Raw genomic sequence first — 23,523 nt, 5'->3', positions numbered from 1 at the left:
TGAACAGGCGAGGATCCATTGTCTTCGGAGGATCCGGTTTTCCGAATTTTACAAAAATATTGGACCGAGGACACGGAGTCTGACGTCTCAGAGTTGTCAAGGATCGATGCCTCGTCGGAGAGATCCAGGGATCCAGGGGATAGAAACGAGATTGCGATACCTCGATAAAAGCCAATGGAGTCGGAATCGAACATTTATCAAGCGCGAATATAAACAAATATCGCACGCACTTAATTTACAAAATATTCACGTCGACGCGATCCGCTCGATCGAGGACCGAGGCGACGAGCGATCGTTGCCGACGGGAACGTTCGCCGCTCGAACGCTCGGCGATCGACGATAAATACAACAATTTACACGCGCGCGCGTCGTATCGACGATACGCGTTACAAACATATAGATTAGAATCGATTCGCGACAGTACACCGCCGCACTTTATACAAAATAGAAGGTCCCTTCCGGGCGCGATTCTCTCTCAAGATCGGTCCGTTCGACTTCGTATTTACATCGAGTACAAAATGGCCGTATTCTTAGCAACCAGCCGGACGCCAGATCCGTCGGATCACCGTAGATCCGGTGCGTTAGAGACCCGTATCCAGTACCGTGTCGGAAACTTTGTTTCATGCAAAGTTCCCCCCAACCGCACAGAGAACAGCGTCCACTTTCGACGGATCGATCCCGGCTACGAGTTGATCACGTACGTGATCCAGTCGACGGTCTTCGCTACCCGATGATAGATCCCCGGTTGGCCCGGTTGGGCGCAGGAGTAACCGGCAGAAACGATGCCGATCAAGTACCAGCGACCCGTCTTCTCCAGCATCAGGGGCCCGCCGCTGTCACCCTGAACGAGCAGACACGAATTCGTTAAGAAAATCAGTTTGTCGGGCGGTCACCCAAGGGGAGCTATCCTTAAACGATGCGAGGATAACGCCGAATCCGACGGTCACCTGACAAGAGTCCTTGCCGCCGCCGCGGTAGCCGGCGCACATCATCTCGTCGTAAATTACAACATTGATGCCGTTGGAACGATGCCACCTCTCGCAGACCCGGTTGTCTATCACAGGTACGTCGACGGCTTGCAGCGTCTTCGGGCGCAGCCTCGATCCTGTTCGGTCGAACGATTAGCGCACGATTATTCGACCCCGAATCACCTTTTCGGCTCACTTACCGGCCTGAAGGGCGCCCCATCCAGCGGCCCAGCCGTATTGGCCAAGGAAATCCTCGTTTTTCTCGGGTAGACAGATGGGTGCTATATGAGGCATGTAGTGGACGGGCCGATCCAGTCGCAAAACCGCCACGTCGAATCTGTGTAATCAAGATTTCTCTTTATTCGTCTTGTTTTCGAGCTTCGAATTCGTCGAACCGTGCCGGGATTCGAATGTCGCGTTTCTGCAGGATTTTGAATCGGTTAAGAAACGCGGCACCCCCAAGTGGAAACATCGTCGATCGTCTCACCTGTCGGCCTGAGGCGTGAACTTGAAGTAGGGGTGCACCCTGATCTCCCTGACCCCGAACGTATAAGCTGGCAGCGTCTCGCTGGCGGAATTGACCACGTAGTCGCCCAAAGTCACTTGAACTTGGCGTGCCGACGCTCTGGCAAACGAAACGGGCAAATTAGACGCGACCCCTCGAATCCACCCGATCGATCTTAAAGAGGTCTACTCACTTGGCAACGCAATGGCCAGCGGTGACAACGTGAAATCGATTGACGAGCGTGCCTCCGCATCGGCTGGACCCGATTCTGATGTATGCCTGAGAAATTAGAACAGTTTCTCTATTGAACGCGTTCTTTGCGATACCGTTCGAGGGGAAAAATCGATCTCGATCGATCGTCGCGAGTCTGACCTGCCATGGGAAGCTGCCGAAACCGGCGTCGTCACCGCCGACGATCCTCCTCTGCGCGGTTTGCTTCGACGCGGGGATTCCGCAGCCTGCAATTACAATGGCGTGGACCCCCTCTTAAAATTAGCACACGTGCGCGAACGGAGCACTTCCGGAAGAGTTAGTAACCGAGGAAAATCGTACAACCCCCCTTCGATCCGATCGATTTTATGCATATTTATCGTCGAACGTTACGCTTCTAACGATCCTTGTGGAGCAAGCGTGTTAGACTCGCGAGAAATAAATGGCCTCGTTCGCGCGAGAGACGCGCGTTGGATATTTCTTCGAGCACCACGCTCGTCGAAAACGCTGCGAAATCGGTGGAAATCGTCTCTGGCCAGTTGGGACTCGTTGATCGCGAACTCGAAGGCCATTTGTTTCCGCCAACTTAACGTTACCGAATCAGACTTGGAGTAATCCGGTGCGAACTGTATACGACAGAAACGAAGACGTCCTCCTGGATCGCATCGAAAAGAAAAGTCGAGACACGAACGAGTTGCTTCCACGAAGTTGAAAGATACGTATGTACAGATCGATCCTCGTGGCTCCTGCTTCTTGATCGCGAGAATAGATCCTGGGGACCGTTGGCAGAAGATCGAAGGACACTTTCCTCGAGAAAGAGGAACCGGAAGTAGGGAGGACTCGCGTGAAATTTCGGGAACCGGCTGAAACGTGCGGATCGGACTCGTTGTTGTCGCAATCGGCATGCAGGATCGATCGACTGGCAACGATTGGAACGGTTAAGAAATCGATGGAGTGCGGAGAATCGGAAAATGGAAAATGGAGAATTCGTGCGCGATTGATCGGTTGAAAAAAGGGAACGAAGGACGACGGATAGGGAACGGTGCGCGTACTTTCATGCTTCGAAAGGTGCGAATAGAGAAAGTGGCAACGTCCGACGGCATGCTGAGGAAAGTGCGAGTACCGAGAGGCTGATTCGAAAGTGGAGAACGTTTCGGCATGCTGAGGAGAGCGCGAGTGTCGAATTTCAAGACGAGAAGTAACGAAGAGAAGCAACGACCGTCGCGTTGGGAAAAAGGGAAAACAGGGAGCTCTTGTAATCCGAGGATCGGTAGCAAGGATCGGCGACAGGTATATCGAGCATGCTGGTCGCTTCGACAACAAGGAAGGTGCGAAAGTGCTGAAAGATGCGAGACTCTAGCAGGTGAGAGTGAAATCAGAGAATTCCTGAGCTGTAATCTCGAATCGTTCGAACGGCTATATCGATTCGAATGGTTTGCGATTGAAAATTATGACACTTCTTTTCCGAGATCGTCGCAGCTTTTCTCGAGAGCCAGTAAAGCTCGCGCGACTTCTAAACCGATTCGCCTGGACGCTGTTACATTTGTACCGCGTGATCGCGTAGATTTCGATCGTCCCTGCAGCGGTAGCGGAAAAGCCTTCTCGCGGTACAAACGTTCTGGTATTCCCGCGATCTTTCAAGATTTGTAGGGCCTGGTAATCGCGAATCGCGGTGCGACGGATCCGAACGGACGAGCCGAATCGTCCGAGAAAAAGGGTAGGCCGTGAAAACGTTCGAGCGCAGGCAGGAAAGGAAAACGACGGCGACAGAAGAGGAGGCGGAAGAAGAGTACAGCGTTTTGTGCTCATGCTGGTGCAAGAATGCGGATTGCATGCTTCAGTAGGAAGGACTTACGATCGTCGTTGGCGGTCTCCGTGTAACTGTCCAACGGAAGCGGCTGAGACTGATCTCTAGGTGCCTCGATCAGGTTATAATCGGAGCTACCTTTCGGCTCTTGCCGCTGACAACAAGCGAACATAATGCCGCCGCAACTGCCGTCCAATAGGCCGGCCGACATCCAGCACATTAGAAAAAATTCGCAGGTTCGTCCGTCTGCGCACAACGAATCGTCACCCTTCCACAGCGGTCTGTTTTGTTGACGCGGCTCTGCACAAAACAGGCTAAACTGTTCTCTCTCTTTCTCTCCTCTCGGCACTCTCTCTCTCTCTCTCTCTCTCTCCCTCTCTCTCTCACCCTTTTTAACCCTAGCTAGCTCTCTCGTCTCTTCCTTTCGTTCCAGGAGGCAACGAAAACGCCGAAATACCGAATTTACTCCCCCGTTTTTTCTTCGATTTTAACCGACCTTGTTCTCGGGCTACAATTACTCCAAGCCTAGCTTCGGGTGTTTCATACTCAAGAGGATACGGTCGAGCAATCTCGGCAAAATGCGAGGCTTTCGCTACCGGCTGCCCCATTTAAATCGATCGCGTCTTTCGAACCGTCCGCGATGGCAAAATCCACGATCGCGCGTTCTCCAGCAACAACTATCGTCGTCGACGCGGCGCAAACTTTGACCGTCGAAACACAGCAATTTCGCAAAACTGTAAACCCGATGGTTACCGAGATCCTCGTCTCGCGCAAATTACAAAGGGAAGAAGTATCCTATCTTAATCTTCGCGTATCCTAAAAACTCGCCGATGCGTAAAAATCCTCGGTGTACCAACCAACTTCCTAACACGGGTACCATTAGCTCGAACACGGTTATCCACGAATTTGTCGACGGTAAAATTAACTCTCGCGCGGCCTTTGCACGTTAATTAGCAAAAATACAGGACAGATCGGATTCGCGTGATTCCAACGTTTGCAAAACGGTTTCGGAGACGAATTCGAATGGGACAGCCTGCGCGGGTGCGAGAGAATCGCGCGAACGAAACGATGAGCGTAAAACGACGACAGGAAAGGTTCTCGTCCGTCTGTCGTAACGAATGCGCGCGCGGATCACGGGAGTCACCGCGTCGCGTCGATTCGACGGAAACGGAAACGGGACCGACTGTCACAATCGTTGCGACAGGCCACCGCGCCGGCTAGGATATTGCGGTGGCCGGGTTGGCCGGCTTAATTTACGATTATCCGAGAGAAACGCGAAATCGAGAGGCGCGATGCAACGACACGACGTGTGTTGCGCGCGTATCGGTTTCACCGGGCGCCGATTAACGAAAGACCGGACACGGCCGGACGAACGGAATCCGGAGGCACGCTGCGAAACCGGGGCTTTCGACAGGTGCGCGAGTCATCGTCGTCGCGATCGGTTCCACGCCGACATTTTCCCTCGGACCCCGCGGTCTACGCGGATTGCTGGATGGGGAACGTACCTGACTCTAACCTAGGGTAATCGTCGAGCGTTTGCTTTCGATGATCTGAAACAAGAAATCACCTCTTAATCTCTGTCGCGAAAAATTCCGCGACGAAATATGCACGGTGGAAGCTCGTTAACCGCGAACCGATCGGGAGAAACACGGGTGTTCGGACAATGAAACGGTTACTCGGTTACTGGAAATTAATGTTTCTAAGAGGATGCCGAAATAATTTTGCCCCGGACAAGGGACAATAGGGTAAAAATCGTTTGGGAAACTCTTTGGGAGCGACGACGAAAGCTGGGAATTATCTGGCCGATTATGGGCTGGGATGCGGGTGAATTGTGTTACTTTGCATAACGATTGCAACGCCGAGGAAGTTTATTGTATCATTTTATGTTCGGTCATTTAGTTTCTCACGCTGGGCGTTCTGGTTTCGGTTCGATTGCCCACGGTGTTGCAACAACGTTCGCGCGGCACGATGGATATCTTTATTTTCGACGAAGCGAGAATCGAGAATGATTTTTGGCGCAACGAGACCGAGAGCGAGCTCGTTTATCGTTCGTCGACGCGTTTCTCGAATTAAATTCAGCAAGGAACGGAGCGAATCTTGCAAAATTCCAATAACCGTAATGGAACGTCCTCCTCTGATTCTATTTCCACCGGCGTTCTCGTCAAACGCACGCATCTCGATTGCACGAAAATAGCTCTGCCAATTAAAAGAATGTTCCATTTACGCGGGGCAAAGGGTTCTGATCCTCTCGGATAATCCCCGAGAAAAACAGTCGTCTAATTAGAAAAGTTGTGACCCGGATTTGCATTCGTTCGCAACGCTGCAGGATAAATCGTGACGGAACGTTGGAGAACTGTTGAATTCTCGGTCCGTGCGAGAAATGAACGAAAAAAGTGCGGGCAACGTCTTCCGACAAAGATCGATTCTGTTCTCGATCGCGTTACCTCTGACATCGTCCTCGAAGTCGGGCAGGTGGTTCGACTGCTGGAAGAAGGAGGGTGCGCTGCCACCCACCGCCGGTGGAAAGTCGTTGTCTCTGAAGATCAGTCGAGGCGTCCGATGGCCCATCACCGGACGGCTGAATTCGGAGACGGGGCTTCGCCATAGCGACTTCTGCTGCCTCCACGAAGGGAACCGCAGACCCGGGGGCACGCCGATGTTCCTTCCCGTCGGGGGGCCGCTGCCTTCGAAAGCGTAGCCCCCCGGGCCACTGGGGAACCGAACGTACCGACGCCTTCTCGTCGAATTCGACGATTCCGTCCGGTTCGAATCGGTCTCGATTTCGGCCTCGGTCTCGGTCTCGGTCTCGATCGAGGCGAACAACGTTTCCGGTCTGCTCAACGTGGAACCGGAGACCAGTTCCGTTTGGCTGGTGGCGCGGCTCGAGGAGATCACGAACACTATTCCCAGTAGCAACCATTGGCTGGATCTCGCTGCACCCATCGTTTCCCTGAAAACAGTCGGTCCGATCAATTTCTGAATTTTCCTGCATTTTCCTGGATTCTCCCGCATTCCCCCGCACGAGTTGATTTTTTTTCACATTTCCATTTCCATGTACCATGCGTCGTCGTTTATCTATCCAAATCTCGGAATTTGTACGCAAAATGACGCGAACGCCTACGCTTTCGTAAAGATCCACTAACGAGGTTATTCATGGGCAAGATCCAGTAGATCGATGTTCTCGCATTCGAACAACCGTATCGTTCGCAACGCGCCCCGTTCCGCCGTCGCGATTTCACAATTAACGCGCGCAAATTAAACGATGTTCGACTCAATGCCGCGTATCGGCAGAGTAAACAGAGCAAACACAGATGCTGCGGATAAGAAGCGATCGCGGCGGAACGGGCGAACGATCCGGATCGAGAAGGACGAGGGGACGCTGGAAAATCTGTTGGAACGATCGCGCCTTATCCCCGTCTATTTTTCAATTGTTCGCGCGAGATCTTTAACACCGAGCCCGGACCCCTTTTTCTTTGTCCAGCGGCCGACGTCGACGACGACGATTTCTATCGATCGCGATCCACGGGCGTTTCACCGCCTCGCCGACAGCTCCCCCAATCTTTCGGGTCGTTAGCTACAATTTTCAGAAAAAGAAGAAAAAAGCTGCGCCTGAAAACGTCGCGTGATCGAGCTCAACGAGCCACGGAACACGCAGATGATCGAGTCAGCGCCGACACGAATCCTTCTTTCTTGTGGCAACGTTGACGATGGATCACGCGACGAATCGTGATCGGCCCTGGCCATTACGATGCTCGATGATTTTTCACTTTCGCGAGCGAATCTGGCGAAGCTCGCAACGCTTTAGCTACTTCGAAACCTGGCAAAAGCGATTTCTCTGCTTCGATCTCGATCGTCGCGTTGCATAGATCGAGAATTTTTGGAGCTCGAGCAGTTCGTGTTTACAAATCGGACGAGCCGAAATCCTAGGGTTCGCGATCGGTGAAACGAGTTTCAGCAACTTCGTCGCGTTCCTTCCGGCTGGTTTTTATATCGTATCGGTCGAACGCGGCAGCATTTTGAAATCGGCGCGATTATGCAAGAGCGTTTTAATGGTTCAGTTTGTTCATCGTTTTAGCGCATTCGAAAGCGTTGCGCCATCGTCTCGTTGGCGGAAACGTGGACGGACTCTTCGCGAGCCGTCCACACCGTTTCATTCGTTCCTCGTTATTTCTTCAATCGACCAGATCCGTCAACGGAAAGCTCCTCTTTTAAGAAACTCCAAGACCCCCCGAAGCGTCCGCGCGAAGCGGCATAAAAATCGGCCTTCGATCAGGTTGGAAGAAAGTATTTCCAGTCGATCGAAAACCGCTCGTACCCGTCCAGAACCAGGCTCGCCTAAACTCTTTCCACGGTCATCGAGAAGAATCCTGCTGCCCGAATGGCCGGAATATTTTCCAGGCGGGGAACTGGTTTTCCCACTTTCTCTCCGATCGTGAAACCCCAGCCCATGGTGCTCGTAGACATTTTATGCCCGTGTCATCATAGAAAAGCCGATCGTAAAATCTCTCGGTTATGACATCGAACGAACGCTCGTCCGTCGATATTACTGCCGTCGTTCCCGTCATTTCGATGCGTGAAATAGTTCCAGCGGTTCTTACAAAACGGATGTCGTTAAAACACCGCGGATCTCTGTTCCGTAGACTATTTCGAGGAAGCTGCATCGAAGCTCGAGCATGCGACAACGATTCGATCCGTCCAGCGATTCCTACTCTCGCAGCCTTGAAACCGCGGATGCGGATCTCTCGATGTTCAAACGATCGCGCCTGTTTTTCCTTGGAGATTTAGAATCCGTTACGAAACTGACGCGGGGCCAAGGGCCGTTAGATGGTTAAATTGTCCTGAACGTGGTCGAACCGGCGATTAATGCGGCTGGCACGACGAGACGCGACGCGACGGTCGGTTGCCTAATCGGGGCGCGAGAGCATAAAACTCGGGCGGCGTTTTCACTCCTCCCCGACGGGATGCTGTCTCGTCTCGTCTCGTCTCGTCTCGTCTCGTCTCGGCTCGTCTCGGCGCCAATGCCGATGTCCGCCGGCATAATCGGACGAGTGGCCTTTGGATCCGAGTTCCGAGTTCCGGGTTCTCTGTCGAGCTCTTTTTACTTTCACCCGTTACGGGGCGACGCGTGACGCAAACAACGCGTTCGTCCAGCCGTCCGAAAAGAAGATCGACGGAGATCGTCCGGGGGAAATCGAAGATCCTGGATCCGCGGACCATCCTTCCGGGTACCTTTCGCGGAAACAAGGTGGGAAGATTTCTAGTAGAAACTGTCGGACGTTTCGCAACCGCGTGTGTCACAGTTTACTCGCCGATCGAAACGACGCGAGTCAAAAGTCGGGCATGCTCTTTCTGGCGCGATATTTGCGATCGAAAATGACATTCGAACGGCTCGACGAGGATCGGTGAATCGAACGTCCTTGCAGCTTGCAGCGAGCGTCGCGGCGACGAGTGAACGGTTCGATGTGTTAGTAGGTCATTGGCTCTGCGTGTAGATCCAGCAGAAGTGAAAGTGCAGCTCTTGCATCTCCACGACAGTGTGAAGTTCACGTTCACGCTACCAATCCCGATTCCGATTCCGATTCCGATTCCGATTCCAACGCCGTCGTCGGCCAGCCCTCCCCGCGCCGACGATTACGAACGATCGGCGCTCCTTTTGCTCTCTTTTCCTCGTCCGCTGGAAACACCGATAACCATCGGACACGATGGGAAATCGAGAAAACGTCTTCTGTGTCGCCCATTGTGTGCAAATATCGGATCCCATGCGCGACTAGAAAATATGAAAAACGTAGCAAATTTCTACCGGACTCGTCGACGCTGCGCAACCACGCACTGCGGTAGAAAACGAATGAAACGGATAAAGGGGAAAAGAGAATCGTAAGAAAAGTGAAACGCGCATCGATAAATCGCTCCAATGTTCAACTAAGTAGCTAGATTCAACGGTGCTCCTTAATGTTTCCACGTCCCGATAACATGGTAATCGGCAGCTTTTCGGAACAGTTCTCGTATCTGTCGAGAGGAAACTTCCTTTTACGATCGAATCAGCCGCGTTGATTCCATGTTTTCGATATCTAGAATATCGTTGGGAATGCCAATTAAGATTACCTTTATCCTAATAGAGCAACGAGTTTCGAGTAGCAGAAATTGATTGAAATTTTCGCTCCCTTCTCTTCGCGTTTCCGTCTTCCATTATCGGCAGAAATGATATTTTTCGCGCTGGAACTTCGGCCGTGTCCGCGATTGAACAGCCATTCGGTGGAGAAGGTAAAAAACAAAATGGCAGTCGTTGGAGGCGCGTTCGCCGCTCGAAATTCAGGGAAAAAGTGTTGGCAGACTCGACGTCGACGGTCTGCAATCGACGGACGATTGCTCGATCGCGACGATATCGTGCTTCCCTGGACGCGATCCGAAAGGTGGCTAGAAGGAGAAAAAGAGAGGATGAAACGACGAAGCCGAGGATCTCGAACAAGGCGGACGAACTTTCACCTTCCTCGTCTACGGCTAGAGTCACCCGACTCTATCGTGCACGGTGCCGATCCTCGAAAGTACAGAGTTTCTTCTCCCGTGTACACGGTACACAGACATGTACGGCACGTACATAATTGTACCATCGTTTCCCAGCTGTTCGTGAAAGCCCACGTGCGTCGCGAGCGTGTACAGCGTCGATCAAAACGCCGGGACCTAGTTTCGTCGATTGCTTGATCTCGGAAGATCGGATTCTCGAAGTCGAGAGAACATTTTTCGTCGCTGGTTAAATTTGTTCCAGGGACTCTTTCGCGAAAGTCGCCGGCCGATTCTTAATTTTTGCTCGCATTTATTTATTTGTCGGCAGGACGCCAGAAAATTCTTCTCACCGACGACGCTTCGCCTCTCTTTCCACAGCTTCGCACGCGTACCCTCGATCCTCCTCGATCCTGCTCGATCGCTGACCGGGCCGATTGGCGCCACACGGCCTCCGAGCGTCGCGTCGCGTCGTCCGCAACCCGCGCGCGCGAACTCACGGTCTGCGAATCGACATTTAAGAGCACGATCCATTACTTTCTCTGCGGCGCGCACGGGCGCCGTTTACTTTCGCCGAAAGCGAACCGAGAAAAAGCCAAAATAAGAGGCGCGCGTGAAATTTTGTTTTCGTACGTGCCTCGGGTTCCGGTCCCCGGGCCCCTCCCCTCGTCCCCCCCCTCAACCCGTTGAAACCTGGAAGCGATGAAATCTTCGGTAATCTCCTCGACGGGCCTCGACCAGTCGGCAATTTATCAAAAACCTCGTCGCGAGAACTTGCAACGCCTCGATACCGCGCAGCTTTCTTCTCTTGAGATTGATAAGGCCTCTCCGATCGCTTCTAGCATTTTTCGAACATGGTTAGGCAGCTGGAAAGCGTGTCATCGATTTTTCCGCCAAGCGTCACATGAAATCAAATTTCTGTCACGGTGTCGAACGAACCTGTGAAAATAAGTTTCTTCGTCGGAAGTTGGAGATCGAGAAGCATAAAATTGTTGAGCAAGAGGGAAGAGCCATCGGTACCCGTCGGTGATGGCCGCTAATGAGAATCGGTAAGAGTTAATTGCCCGACCGCGGAAGAAAGCGTTCGCTCGAGAACGGTGTTCGACAACCAGGAATCGAGATGGCGTCCGCTGGAGCCGGAAACGCTCGGCGGACTCTCGTTTTTCATCCGACTTTCGATAAAAATGCGTCGCCCCGGTCCTCTAACGCCTCCCGATGCGATACGGCTCGGACACCCGCGAGCAAAGCGAAGCGGAGCAGAGCGGAGCTGGACGAGCGGCGCGCAACCTTTCCAAGCAAAACCGGTTCGAAGAAATCTGAACGTCACAGCTTCTGCTCTTTCTTCGTGGCCTTGAAAGAGCTACGCTTCTTCGCGGTCTAGTTCGCCGATACCCCTTTCATGACGAACACTTTCCATTGTGTAACGAATATATAGTATATTTCTATGTTCTTTTCTCTACGCTCCTTCGTTGCACCGCGATCGGTTCTCTTCCTCCTCCACGTTCGTCCGTCTTTCGAAAATTCTTCTGCATTCCTCGGAGACCGCGATATCGCGATCTCGGCGTTTTCTGCACGCACGCTAGTCAGGCCCTCGCGAGTTCGAGGGTCTCGCTCGAGCGCGGAACGCGATCCGCATTGTTACTTTCACGGAGAAATTAATTCGCTCGTAAACAGCGTAATCCCAGCAACGGGCGAGATGAAAATAAAGAAAAAGTGTGCCGGATCGAGTAACGTGCTCTCCAGACCTGCTCGCAGAACCAGCGGCGTCGTGGACGTTCATGGAGAACCATGGTGCCGGCCGGAAAGCCGACGATAACCCATCGAGTTACGTTCCAACGGCGTTCCATGCTGTCCGACGTTCCCAACTCGCAATCATAGAACTATAGGAGTACTCCTTTCGATTATTTATTCAGTCGAGACGCGTCCATTCGGACGCGAAAATCGCTCTCTCGGTCGGCCGAAAGAATACCTTCCTGTTCGAACAGAGACAAAATCCTTATCTTCGGCTTCTAGAACGAAAGATAAAGGTGAGTCAGTCGTCGTGGAAAGAACGAAACTGGGTTATCTTTGGTTTTTTACTAAACGGTCTCGAACTCCATCGATTCCTCTCGGATCGTTCGTCGCCTAAATATCGAACAACTCCGAACGATTCTCGGCTCACCATCGAATTCCTCGGGATATTCGAAATGGGAAATCGAAGTTCGAAGGCGAAGACAAGATGGCCCCGGAGTCTCTTCCATCGAACGGTGTTACGTAAACCGGGGGGGAGTGGTAGCGGCGCGTTTAGGCAATCCGGAGAACGGTACCGAAGCGTGCATCCTTAATGCTTGTCCCCCTGGCCTGACCGTCGTCTCGTTTTGGAACCGAACGGAAGTACTTTCACTGGCTACGAGGCCGGAAAGTCGAAAGATTTCGATGGCCACGAGCCATCGTGAAATCTCACTTTTTCTCCGACCAACGGATCGGATCTTCTCGCCCGGAGAAACGGTCGCGAACGTCGCGATCTCGATATCCTCCGCGAAACACCGAGAAAACATTTTAAAGTCGTTTCTGTTCTCCTCGAATCGAACGAGCAAAAATACCGATTTTTAGCGACGACGTTTATTCGAGATATCGTATCGGCGATATCGACGCACGCGTTGGCGGAATGACAAAAGCTTCGAGCGCTTCGATTCGGTCTTTCGACTGTCAGAGCATTTATTCTGCGGTTCGTTGATTCGCGATCTCGTGGAAACGCGAATCGGCCGGAATGCTTGACGGCGAGCAGCGATAGATTTCCATTGCTAGGACGACGGAGAAGGCCATTGATTTGCCAATCGTTGGCCCGCCCTGGCATTAAAATCGCTAGCTTCGTTTATCCATCTTGTCACAGGGACGGGCTTTCTTTCAAAAGCTGATCCAGACCTTCTCACTTTCACTCGATCTTTCCGATCGTCGTCCGACCATTGTTTTGCTTCTGCGAGCCTCGTCGTGACTCGCCGATCGTTCAATTATTCGTTCTACTCGCAATCTTTCAATTTGCCGAGACGGTCTATCAAATTTTCATTCGGTCTTATTAGAAATTGATAATTGGACGGTGGATCTTGTACCCTCGTCTGTGCGAAATGATAAACATCGCCGGAAGATTGTAATTCGATGCGTCAACGTTACCAATTTGTTCCATTCTAATTGAAACGCGTACAGCAATCGGAGAAACGTTACGGTCCAAAGGGGTCTATCGTCTTAGAATTTTTCATAAATAAACATTCGACCAACGGCACTCTCTCCGCAACTTCTCGCTTCGAAGAAGTTGATCGAAGCTTCTTCGAGCTCCGCGCACTAATTACATGTTCACGCGTTCGTTTCGAACTGTATCGCGACAATCTCGGCATCGCGCGTTCCCTCCGCGGTCGAAACGAATCGGCCGCGTCGATTAATGCGATGAAATTCGATCCGACGAACGAAAGCAAAAATTCGAAACAGCGGATCGCTTCGAGCGATTCTTTCCCGTTTTCGACTTACCGATCTCTCCGACCGAAACAATCCTTGTTGGCAACGACCGTCTCAGCGTCCCTGCGTCTCCTCGGGGCCAACTCGCTCGGATCCGTCCGCTCTTCTTCTTCCTCGTTTTCTGCCAAGCCTACGGTGAACAGTCCTCACCACCATAACACAACAATGTTAGCGAAGCTATGTCGAGTCCGTGGCCCGGTTCAGCGCACGGATCGGTCACTCGCGGCCACGACCTATCGATCGCGATCTTTTTCCCGGTACCGCACGCTGCCTGCGGTGCTTCACGGTCACCGAGATTTCCTCATGGTCCCCGCGACGGCTAGACTCTCCGGCACTGTATCCTCCCGGCCAGCTGGCGGACTCTTCCTTCGGACGATCGAGGCGAAGCGGTTCGCGGCTGCTCGAAGAGGATCGGAGCTGCGCGGAGCTGGTCGAAGTCACTGCGAAGCCGATGCGAAGCTTTCTTCGAGCGGTGAGCAGCCGGGCGAAGAATCCAGTTTTCCGACGGACGGATCGGAGATTCGGTTTGCGGGTCGAGCGAAACCGATCAACCGGAAGACTGTCTCGAAGGGTTCGGAGGATCCACGCGATCGAGGGCTCGCACCATGTCTATCCTCTCGTCTCGAGGAGCCCTGGTCGCCTGCTCGTCGTAGCCCGCCGTCCGCTACCACGGCTCTCACTTTCTCCGGCGCGGCGTGGAGCGGCGTGGAGCGGCGTGGCGCGGCGAGTAGTTTCGTTTCGGTAGGTAAAACTCTCTCGCGTGGCCCCCACCAGCACCCAACGCCGCACGGCTCGACTTCAAGGCTGGCTCTTCGCTTTGTCTCCTCGACTCCTCGACTCCTCGACTCCTCGAACGGGAAAATCGACCGACGCGATCGGAAGGATACCGTATACCGGCGCGTCCTTCGATCGGCGCGGCGGACACCGGTAGCGGATCCGTCGTCTTCTCGGAAATCCTCTTGCCTATTGGATTCGTCGTGCGGGAGAATATCTCTCAACGTTCGGTAGTTTCGTGGTAAGATCGTTGGCGTCGATGCCGGCGTCGCAGATGTTCGAAAAGAAAAATGTCGATTTTCGCTCGAACGATCGTTCGACGAGACGATCCCAATGTACCGCGACGCGAGCCCGTAAAAAGAAAGTAGCACGAGCTGCAGGAATTCTAAAAATAAGGACTAACGATTCGACGAGTGGGGAAATTGTTAAGTAATCGGCACGAATCGACGAGGGTCGTGCGTGGGCCTGCCTAAAAAAAGGCATTGGTAATCGCGCGAAACAGATTGCCCAGGGTTCATCGAGAGTGTCGACATCGTTCCTCGGAGGAGGCGAACACAGAGAAAGAAAGTTTGAATTATTATTTGTCGCGCGGGTGGAAAGTTCCTCGTTAAATCGACATCGGCGTAGGTAAACGACGCGCGACACAACCCATTGAACGACCCGATCTTCCGACACGTTCCTTCTCTTCCTCCGTGTTCCTGTTCCTGTTCCTGCTTCTGCTCCCGTTCGCGTCGCTCGAACTTCTTAAACGACGTCAAAGGGTCCAAGGTCTTTTTCGCGTGGCTGAAGATTTCCTGCCATTCCTGTTTTCATCGATAGCTAATCGGTCTTTCCGCCTATCGGCCGTTTCCTCCGCCGAAAGAAGAATCCAACGGACAGCTTTTATACAGAGCCATACGAATCGAGAATCTCCTTAATTTCCACGAATTTCATTCGCTGCACCGCTTCTTCGTTAAAGTCCCATGCCCATTGTTCGACGCGGTTGCTAACGATCTTTTTATCGGTAAGAGCGGGAGAATCGGGCTAGTTTTGGGAAAATCTCAGTTCCGTCATAATGTTCGATGCAAAGCAACAAAGAACAAGGTAATTAACAGCGGAACAAAGAGTTTCTTCTCGTCTTCCGCGAGCCAGTTTCAAAGATGTCTCGGCCCGTGATTTTGCACGGTTTGCTCGCTCCCTCGAGCGGCTGGGAAACGATTTCGGACAATTAACCGCGGCCATTACGCGTAGAGAAGAAAAGGGGCAGAATAAACGGGGGCCATTGTGTCTCCGAACAGGAGCATGAAGAGAAAAGCCGTGCGGATCGGTAGATTTTTCGGCAACGATGCCGATACGTTGTCACCGTAGATCATGGAAAACGGGCCGCGGGGATCCGAGCGAAAGAAATCGAGAAGAAATCGATATCCAATCGAGCCGAGTGTGGGTAATTGGAAAGTACTCGTCAGCCGCATTCTATCTCGTAAGCCGTCGCTAATAATTCGCAGCTTAAACCCGTGGGAAAATGAATTTACACCAGGTTTTCTTCGCCGTATCGCTGTGCCGCCGATGATTCTTAAACTAATTCGATCGATCGTAAAAAATTGCATCGAGACGGATCGCTTCGATTCGCGCGAAGGTCGATTCTCCCGTGATCCGAGAAAACAATGATTCCCAGAAAAATCTACGGTGTAAAATTATGACCGGGCACACGGTCCACGGTACGGAACGCGTAAACGTTTGTCGCACGAGTCGCCGCATTATTATTACACCGCGCCGTTACAATATTTTATTTAGAACACTCTCGCTGCTCGAAGAACCCGTCCGCGCGCCAAAATATGGTTACACCACGAATTATTATTTAAGCGCCGGTGAAAGTGCATGACAAATCGGCGCGGTGGCCGGTGCGGAGGAAACGTTTTCGGCAACCAGAAGACTGCCAAATCTCTCTCCGGATCGAAAATCCGCCGGTTCCTGTCCCTGTCCCCCTTTCGCGCGCCTCGTTGCCCGAAGATCTACTTTTCGGACAGCTACAATTTCACCGAAAGTTCTCTACTTCCTATTTCGCGCGGAAGTCGATGGCGGTACTTCCCGACGGTTCGCAGCGATTTCCAGGACGATTAGAGCAACCGCCGTTTAAAATGTTCCGTTCGAACAGCTTCCTTCGGCAGAACCTTCGCAGCCTTCGCCGTCGCGAAGAAAGAAAACTAATTAAGCAACGAAACGATCGGGCTCTCTTTCCCAGCCATTCTTCTCGGAGGAGGAAAAGGATTTTCCGCCGATAGTGTTTCGTCCAATGGACCGGGTTTTCCAACGATCGCAATGTCCGTGCGCCGTTCGCGGTCGCGTAATATCCTTGTGCAAATGTTTTCTCACACGTAACGCCGCGCCGTCGGAACTCGGAACGTTCACATCCGTTTCGGCGATAGGGCCGTTCAAGGACCGGGACGCGTAAAACGCGTAAAACGCGTAAAACGCGCGAAACACCGGCTGGAGAGCGCGGGGAATTCGTTGCGACAGCGAACAGATTTCGCGGAATTCCTCGCGACTAATCCTTTAGGCTCGAGGCCTTAGGCTGAGCCGGTCGATCCAGCGGGATCGAATTCTCCGCGTGTCCCTCGACGAGCAACTATTTTTCGGAGAACAACAGCCTTTTTGCTCCGTTTGCACGCTCACCGATCGATGCCGAAGCGATGACGCGATCGATTTAGAAATTCTTGCGACGCCTCGCGTGTCTCTTCCGAGCTGAAACGTAACGGCCGACGTTCCTTTTCATTAACACCCGCGTTAAACGATTAATACGACCTCGTGGATAGTAAATCGATTGGCGAACGTGCGAATTCGCTTGAATCATCCGCGATTCAACTTCAAAGGGCTTCCAGGGAGTCTCTAATTGCTATGGCACATGGAAAAGTTCTTTCTTTCTGGAATTAAGTGCCATGGAAGCAGCTGTTCTTTGCTTTTTACACCACTGTAAATCGAATCTATATCGCTTTCAAAATAAGCTGCTCGGATATATTGTTTCGAGCAACGTTTTACCGTTTCTTCTCAACAAATGTTTTTAAACGCGTAGTTTATACAAAGTCGACAAAATAGACGCAGAATAGAAACAGTAAAATAATTTCTGAAACGACAAAACCCACCGTAACCCATTATCTTCGATTAGCCCCTCGCAGCGATCGAATAAATTGCCAACCCTTACGAAAGGCAGCCTCGTCGAAAGAAATTGACAAAACGCAGCCCAAGCTCGTGAGTTTCTTAATCCACGATTTACGATACAACGGTCGGCATGTTTTTACCCCGCGCGATATCATTGCGCGCGTAATGGTGTAAAATGGCTCCCGCGTACCCCATAAATTTCTCGGTCTCCCCAATTACCGGTAATTCCGTAATTGTCGCGCGGAACGGGACACGTTTCTGCGGGAGACCGTGGTCAAATTATCGCGCCGCGAAAACCCGATGCGGATCGGTTTGTTTTTTTTAATTATCGGACGCGGAGGAGCGTGGACATCGGGCCGGGCCGCGTGACGGCCGACACGTTCCCCGACAACGGAAAGGAACCATCGCGCGTGAACCGATGAAGGAAAGTAAGAGTTCGGTTCGGTTCGTTCCCCGTTCCCCGCCACGGCGTGTAAATCGTGCGTGGATGCGGATATTTCAGTGACGTTGAAACGGCCGAGCGAAAGCGTCTTCTAGATAAAACTCTGCGAGCCTACGACAATATTTCTCCCCGTACCTCTGGCATCCGCCGACTTGCCCCCTCGCCCCATGGCCCTCCTGGCCACCGTCATTTTTCTCCCGCGAGCGTAATTTCGACGTCTATGCACAGTCTTTTTACCGTCGACTTTGCCACAACGAGTCGAAAAATAAGTCTCGTCTTAACAGGAAATTGCAATCTACTGATAGATTTCTCGATCCGACCTTTACAGCAACGCCTGCTAATCGTTTGCCTCGTTTCTAGGTATGTAGACATACGTATAGGCGTCGCGCGACAGCCCGCGATCCGAAGAAACCCAGAACGTTTCGTGAGAACTTCCCGATTGTCCCATTTGTCGGCTATGCATCCTGTGAACCAGTTCGACGCTTCCTAGCGTCGTCGCCGGGTCGCCGGTAATTAAAAGCGTGTAATTTATTTTCGACAGCCATTGTTTCGCAGAATGTTCCCAGACAGCACCTCGATGCAGATTTCCTGCAGATTCTGGCGCTCGCGGGTTAAGGTCGCGCGTCAGACACACGAGGAAACGAATAGCGTTCTCGCGTTGTATCGCGGTCTGGTATTATGCCATTGACTCGTGTTTTAGCGAGTAGAAAGCTCTACGAAGTTTCTGCAGACGCGTCACGCTTTTTCAGATCGTATGCCGCGATGTAGAATTTACTTTTATCTCGCTGCACGAATCCTTTCGCAGACATCCGTGAACTTTTTCAGATTCGTAAGTTATAAATCGTTTCTATACTCTTTCCTCGCCCCGTGCAAAAAGATTTCACGAAAGCGGAAACGATAGAGAATCGTTCGAAATGCGAACTGTCCCTCATTTGCCAGAATTTGTTTCGAAAACTTCCCAGCAGCGTGCAATCAACGGAGGAAAATTCTCGCGAAATGTAGATTTTCGTTTTCCATCGATTTCCCCGCAGAAATCATTTTCCATCGTTTCCGCGACCTTTCGTTCCACGCCTCTTCAATCTTCAAAAAAAAAAACATTTCAAAATCCCACGCAATCGCGACGACGCGTTTCGACCGTTTCGAGCGCGACCGTGATTTCCAGAAAAGTGTTCCAACGAGGCGCCCGGTCATTTTTTAACGAAACGCATCACGGCAGAGTTGCGTCGCGTCTGGAAATATTTGCGAGGAAAGTCGGAATGCAACGGGGATCGTCCGGCGACGTCGACGCGACTCTCGTTTTCGTTCGGCGATTTGCATAAATCGGCGCGTGCAAATTTTCGCCGCGGCGAAATCGATTACGCGACCGGAAGTCGTGGAATTGTTCACCGAGAGATTACCGCGGCGTTCGTCGATCGAACCGATCGATCCGTGATTCGTTTCGATCGACGTTGCGTCACCGTGACGTATTATCGGCGGGACGGTGATGCGATCGCCGCGGAAAGAACAAAAAACGGGATTTTCACGGTCAACCGTGGATCGTACACCGTAACGCGACGCGCACCTTCGTTTTTGTCGCGAGGACTGCGGATGCGCGTAAGAAATCATAATTTCGCATTCTTGAAAAACCATTTCGCGTCGATGGAATCCGCGATCCTGAACTCTTTAATTGTTTACTGGAAATTATTGGACATTTAGAGCTCGATGTTTTAAACGCGTTACATTTGCGGACTAATCGTTGTTCAGAGAATATTGTACAGAGAATGAAATAACCGTTCCTATTGCAAGCGCTATGTATATCGTTTCTTTCGCGATCGATGATAAGTGTAACAGGCGTGGAATTATCGTACGAACGGACATCTGAAATTCTAGAAATCACGTTTACGACGGTATCGTTGTAAATCCTAGGGAGAAACTGACTCCGGTACAGTCCGATAATCGTTTCTACGATTTCAGGGGCATTCGAATCGGTTTCCATTGGATAGCCGTGCAACGGTTTGCGTAGGATTTGGTCGAGAGCCGTGGTCGTTTTCCAGGCGAACGATCGAAATCGCGAACACCGATACGCATAATGCGGTAATTTAAGATCGAGAGTGTTCGCGTTCAAGTTTAGCTGTGTGCGCGTGTAAGCGCGTGTTGGCGCGCGTCGGTCTTTAACACGAAACGAACGCGATGGAACGCGGCACGCTACGTGCAAAAAAAACTGGGTCGTGGCTGGATCCGACGGCAAGATCGCTGGATCATCGGTGCACCTTTTATTTATCCAGACGAGTCCGCGGCAAACCTGCTTAGAGTCGTTAGAGCATAACTTTCTCCGTGGACTGGAAAGTCCAATGTTCCCTTCGCCACGCCGCTATCTGCAAGCTGTAAACTATAAACTGTAATCTGTAATCTGTAATCTGTAAACCGTAAACGTGTCTCGGCAGGCGCGTACGAATAATTGATTGGAAATTAATCCGGGCCACCAACGCCGTTTGCCTTGCTCTTGAACTTGAACGATCGCGATCGATGGTACGTTTCCAGGGAAATTCGTTGATCGATCGGAAATACTCTCGAATATGCCAATATTTTCGAACGTTAAAGGACGCACGAGGACGTTACCGATAAATGTTAATTAGCTCGAGTCGACGCGGGCGGACAAATGGAAGCGACGTATTTCAAGATTTATCGGGTCCTTAAATGTGTCGGTGATTTATGATCAATTAATCGGGAATTCGTTAGAAACCTCTCCGAACAATTTCTCCACCGTGTCTTACTTGCACAGGCTGGAACAACCGTTTAATGCTCCTCACTTGAAAATCACGAGGAATGTGTAACACCGATCCTTGGTTTATTACGTATTTCTCGATTTCTATCGTCGAGTCGCTCGAAGATTCGACGAACAGAAAATTGGCTCCAAAACGGCGAGAAAACGATGTTGAGCCGCTATTACGAGCCCGATTAATTCGCCTCGGAACTGGAACAACAACAACAACGCCGCGAAGATCGCTATCGTCGGGGTTACCGATCCCATCGCGCTCTTTCCACTTTTCGATCGAGATTCGACCGCGGCCGATCAAACTATCTATCCATCTAATTGCAAGTACCTATTATGACTAGCGTCTAATTACCGTCCGACCGTCTGCATAATTACATCGTAATTACCGTCTTCCACGTTCTATCGACCAGCCTCCTAATTAGGGCCACGATTTCGATGTTCCTCCCCGAAGAAAGCAATTTCACGCCGTTCTTCCCGCCACTTTACTTCGACCGCGATAAGATCGTTTCGAACGAATTCGATTCGTGGCAAAGCCAGAAGCGGACCAGGCTTCGACGGCGAAAGATCTCCAAAAATCATTTTCCTCGGATCGATGCAATTACCGAAGGGTAATCGATCGATGCAACAAGAACCGCCGTGCAAGTTCTGTGCGACGGAACGATCCGCCTACGCATGCGGGTCTCGGTAAATGGTAACAATAAATGGCGACTCTAATCGTGGTTCGTTAACCGATGCGACCGTTATACGGTTGATACAGTAAACGTCGATTTATCATCGAATCGCACTGCTGCAACTTTCGAATCGGCCGCATCGACTGACGTTTTCACCCGTCGCATCGAAAACAATTATCGAAAAGTTCGTCGGTCAATGTCGCAGAATCGTCGAATCGTTTAATTAAATCTGCAGAACCTGTACGAATAAACTTCCGCAGTGTCTGTCACGCGTTCGTTGCCGGAAAAAAACTTACGTTCCATGGACGCGCTCGGAACGGAGATTCGAGGACACCGTTGCGCTTCTGCTATTTTGGATGCGCGATCGTTTACGTGGATTCAGGAATATCGATGTTAGGGTTAAAGCGAATGCAGAGGATGAGGAATTCGAGAGGGAAAGTGTATCAGCGAATTACGATCGTCGCGTTTGGGGTGACATCACTGTAAAAGTGAAAACAAATCGCGATTACGTCACAGTCGACAAATATGTTGCTATTATTTTCGATTCGCATCGACGCGCGCGGAATTAATCTAAGTAAAGTAACCTGCGGCTTCCTTCAACGGCTCGAATACGTCGGTCTTCCAGTCGAATTCGCGACCTATCCTATAATTGTAAATATATAGGAAATAGACGGGAAAAGACTCGTACGCTCGTAAAGCAATAATTGTAGATACTCGCGCGTGTCAACGGGCTCGAATAATCGGCCACCTGGAGAGCGCGATCCCGTCGGAGTTACCGCGACCATGATTCCAGAGCAATTAGCGATTCCGCGGGCCTGTTACACTTCGAGCCATCCGTTGATTATGCTAGGCGGCTGATTATGCTTTCGGACCGCTTTCGAGGCTACGAAAACAGGAGGAGAAGAAGAATAACGGGCTCCTTCCTTGACCCAGAAATCCGAAGAAAATTAAAATGTGGTAATCGCGAACCTATCCCGGCGTAATGTGTGAGTGCCTGTAAAAACGCGGGTCGGCCTCTTACGTGTGAACGAGACTTTACTTTCCCAAGCACGCGACCGTCGCGTAGCATCGCCTCGCGCGCGTCGCTCCTTCTCTTACTTTCTCCTCCGGGGCCGAGTCAAAAGTAGGTCCCAAATACGATTAAACGATCGTTTAAACACCTCAGCGGCGAGTCCCCTAATCAGCTTCGTGTTCGGACCATTTTCGAGTCTTTCCTCGGAAGCGAGATTTCTGAAAGAGATCCGAGGCACGATTTCGCGAGGAGATCGCGGGAGAAACTTGTACGATTTTCATCTTCCTTCGTTCTTTCTTCAATATGGAAATGCGGTTCTTTCTCCCGTTTCCATTGTGTCTTTTATTAACCGCATCTGTTCCGGCTTGCCGTCTCAAACGTAAGTTTTCCTTCCGTGGAATCCGAATGAAATTCGTCTTGTTTCTATCGGATAGAGGAGTTCAAAGTGTAACAGAGATACGAGATTCGCGGTCACGAGCGAAACAGCAACGGAGTTTCGGATTCATCGAGCCCGAAGGTTATAGAAAAAGTAACTTTATCGTTGACTTTCTAACGAACTCGAAGCGATCTCCGACTCTAATTATAACATCTCGAAATAAAAGCAGCGTTGTGCGAAAAGAAACGAACGAACGATTCTCCGCGGTATGATTTTCCCTAATAAGTCGTTGATTAATCGAGCGCTTAAGAGCGGACGCCATACTGGCCGAGATATCGTTCTACCGGTAAAAATTCGGAATAATTAACGCGAGAGAAAGTTCGAAGCATCGAATGCTTCTAGTCGAATACCAATGCGATTCGAAGATCCGAAGATCCGAAGGAGTTATGTAATCCGCGCGTTCGAGCGAGGTTTCTACGAATCGTGATATAAGATTCGGGCCGAAAACTTTGCGCGTCGACGAAATCGTTGACCGAACGGTCGTTCGGCGGCGAATGCTTCTCTTCGAATAGCGGGCTGGAAACTGAATTAATTTAGGAAAAATGAAAATCGATTTTCAAATCATTTCGGCGTAAAGTTGTAACAATGTAACAACAATTTATTACACATCAAGCACATACAGGGAAAGAAATTCTTACGAATAAAGACGAGATCGGTTCGTCACGATTTCGTAGATATATCACGAACGAATTCAACGTTGCGACTCGATCGATGAAACGAGAAATAAAATGATTTGCGATCGATGCCAGAGCGTGTGCACCGATCGCAAAAAGGGGCAATCGTTTTTGCTCGCGCGTGTACGTCGATGCGCCCGGTTCTCT

General features: G+C 51.1%; 1 protein-coding gene across 2 annotated transcripts; it reads right to left on the bottom strand.

Annotated features, from left to right (window-relative positions):
• Positions 1–180: 180 nt before the first annotated feature.
• LOC117226086 (venom protease) lies at positions 181–14,216 on the bottom strand. Of its 2 annotated transcripts, XM_033480075.2 has the most exons (10): positions 13,490–14,216; positions 5,935–6,440; positions 4,996–5,040; positions 3,539–3,790; positions 1,846–1,931; positions 1,667–1,752; positions 1,456–1,593; positions 1,169–1,305; positions 948–1,105; positions 181–841 (listed from the first exon to the last, which is right to left on the bottom strand). In XM_033480075.2, the coding sequence occupies exons 2-10, from the start codon at positions 6,431–6,433 to the stop codon at positions 683–685; spliced, it is 1,560 nt and encodes a 519-aa protein (XP_033335966.1). In that variant the 5' UTR covers positions 6,434–6,440; positions 13,490–14,216; the 3' UTR covers positions 181–682. The 2 variants fall into 2 exon arrangements, with proteins under 2 accessions (XP_033335966.1, XP_033335968.1); XM_033480077.2 differs by lacking the exon at positions 3,539–3,790 and having other exon boundaries at positions 13,490–14,209.
• Positions 14,217–23,523: the final 9,307 nt, after the last annotated feature.

This window comes from Megalopta genalis, chromosome 11, assembly GCF_051020955.1.
Source record: "Megalopta genalis isolate 19385.01 chromosome 11, iyMegGena1_principal, whole genome shotgun sequence".
Taxonomy (NCBI): domain Eukaryota; kingdom Metazoa; phylum Arthropoda; class Insecta; order Hymenoptera; family Halictidae; genus Megalopta; species Megalopta genalis.
Note: the sequence above shows the minus strand (reverse complement) of the source record. Positions and strands in the feature narration are given on the sequence as shown.

What these genes read in the sequence shown, in the direction of transcription:
- LOC117226086 (XM_033480075.2), bottom strand. Translation starts at nt 6,433, where the DNA reads ATGGGTGCAGCGAGATCCAGCCAATGGTTGCTACTGGGAATAGTGTTC. An exon ending in TCGGCAGCTTCCCATGGCAG is followed by an intron (nt 1,753 to 1,845) that starts GTCAGACTCGCG and finishes CTAATTTCTCAG; the next exon opens with GCATACATCAGAATCGGGTC. An exon ending in ATGGGGCGCCCTTCAGGCCG is followed by an intron (nt 1,106 to 1,168) that starts GTAAGTGAGCCG and finishes TCGACCGAACAG; the next exon opens with GATCGAGGCTGCGCCCGAAG.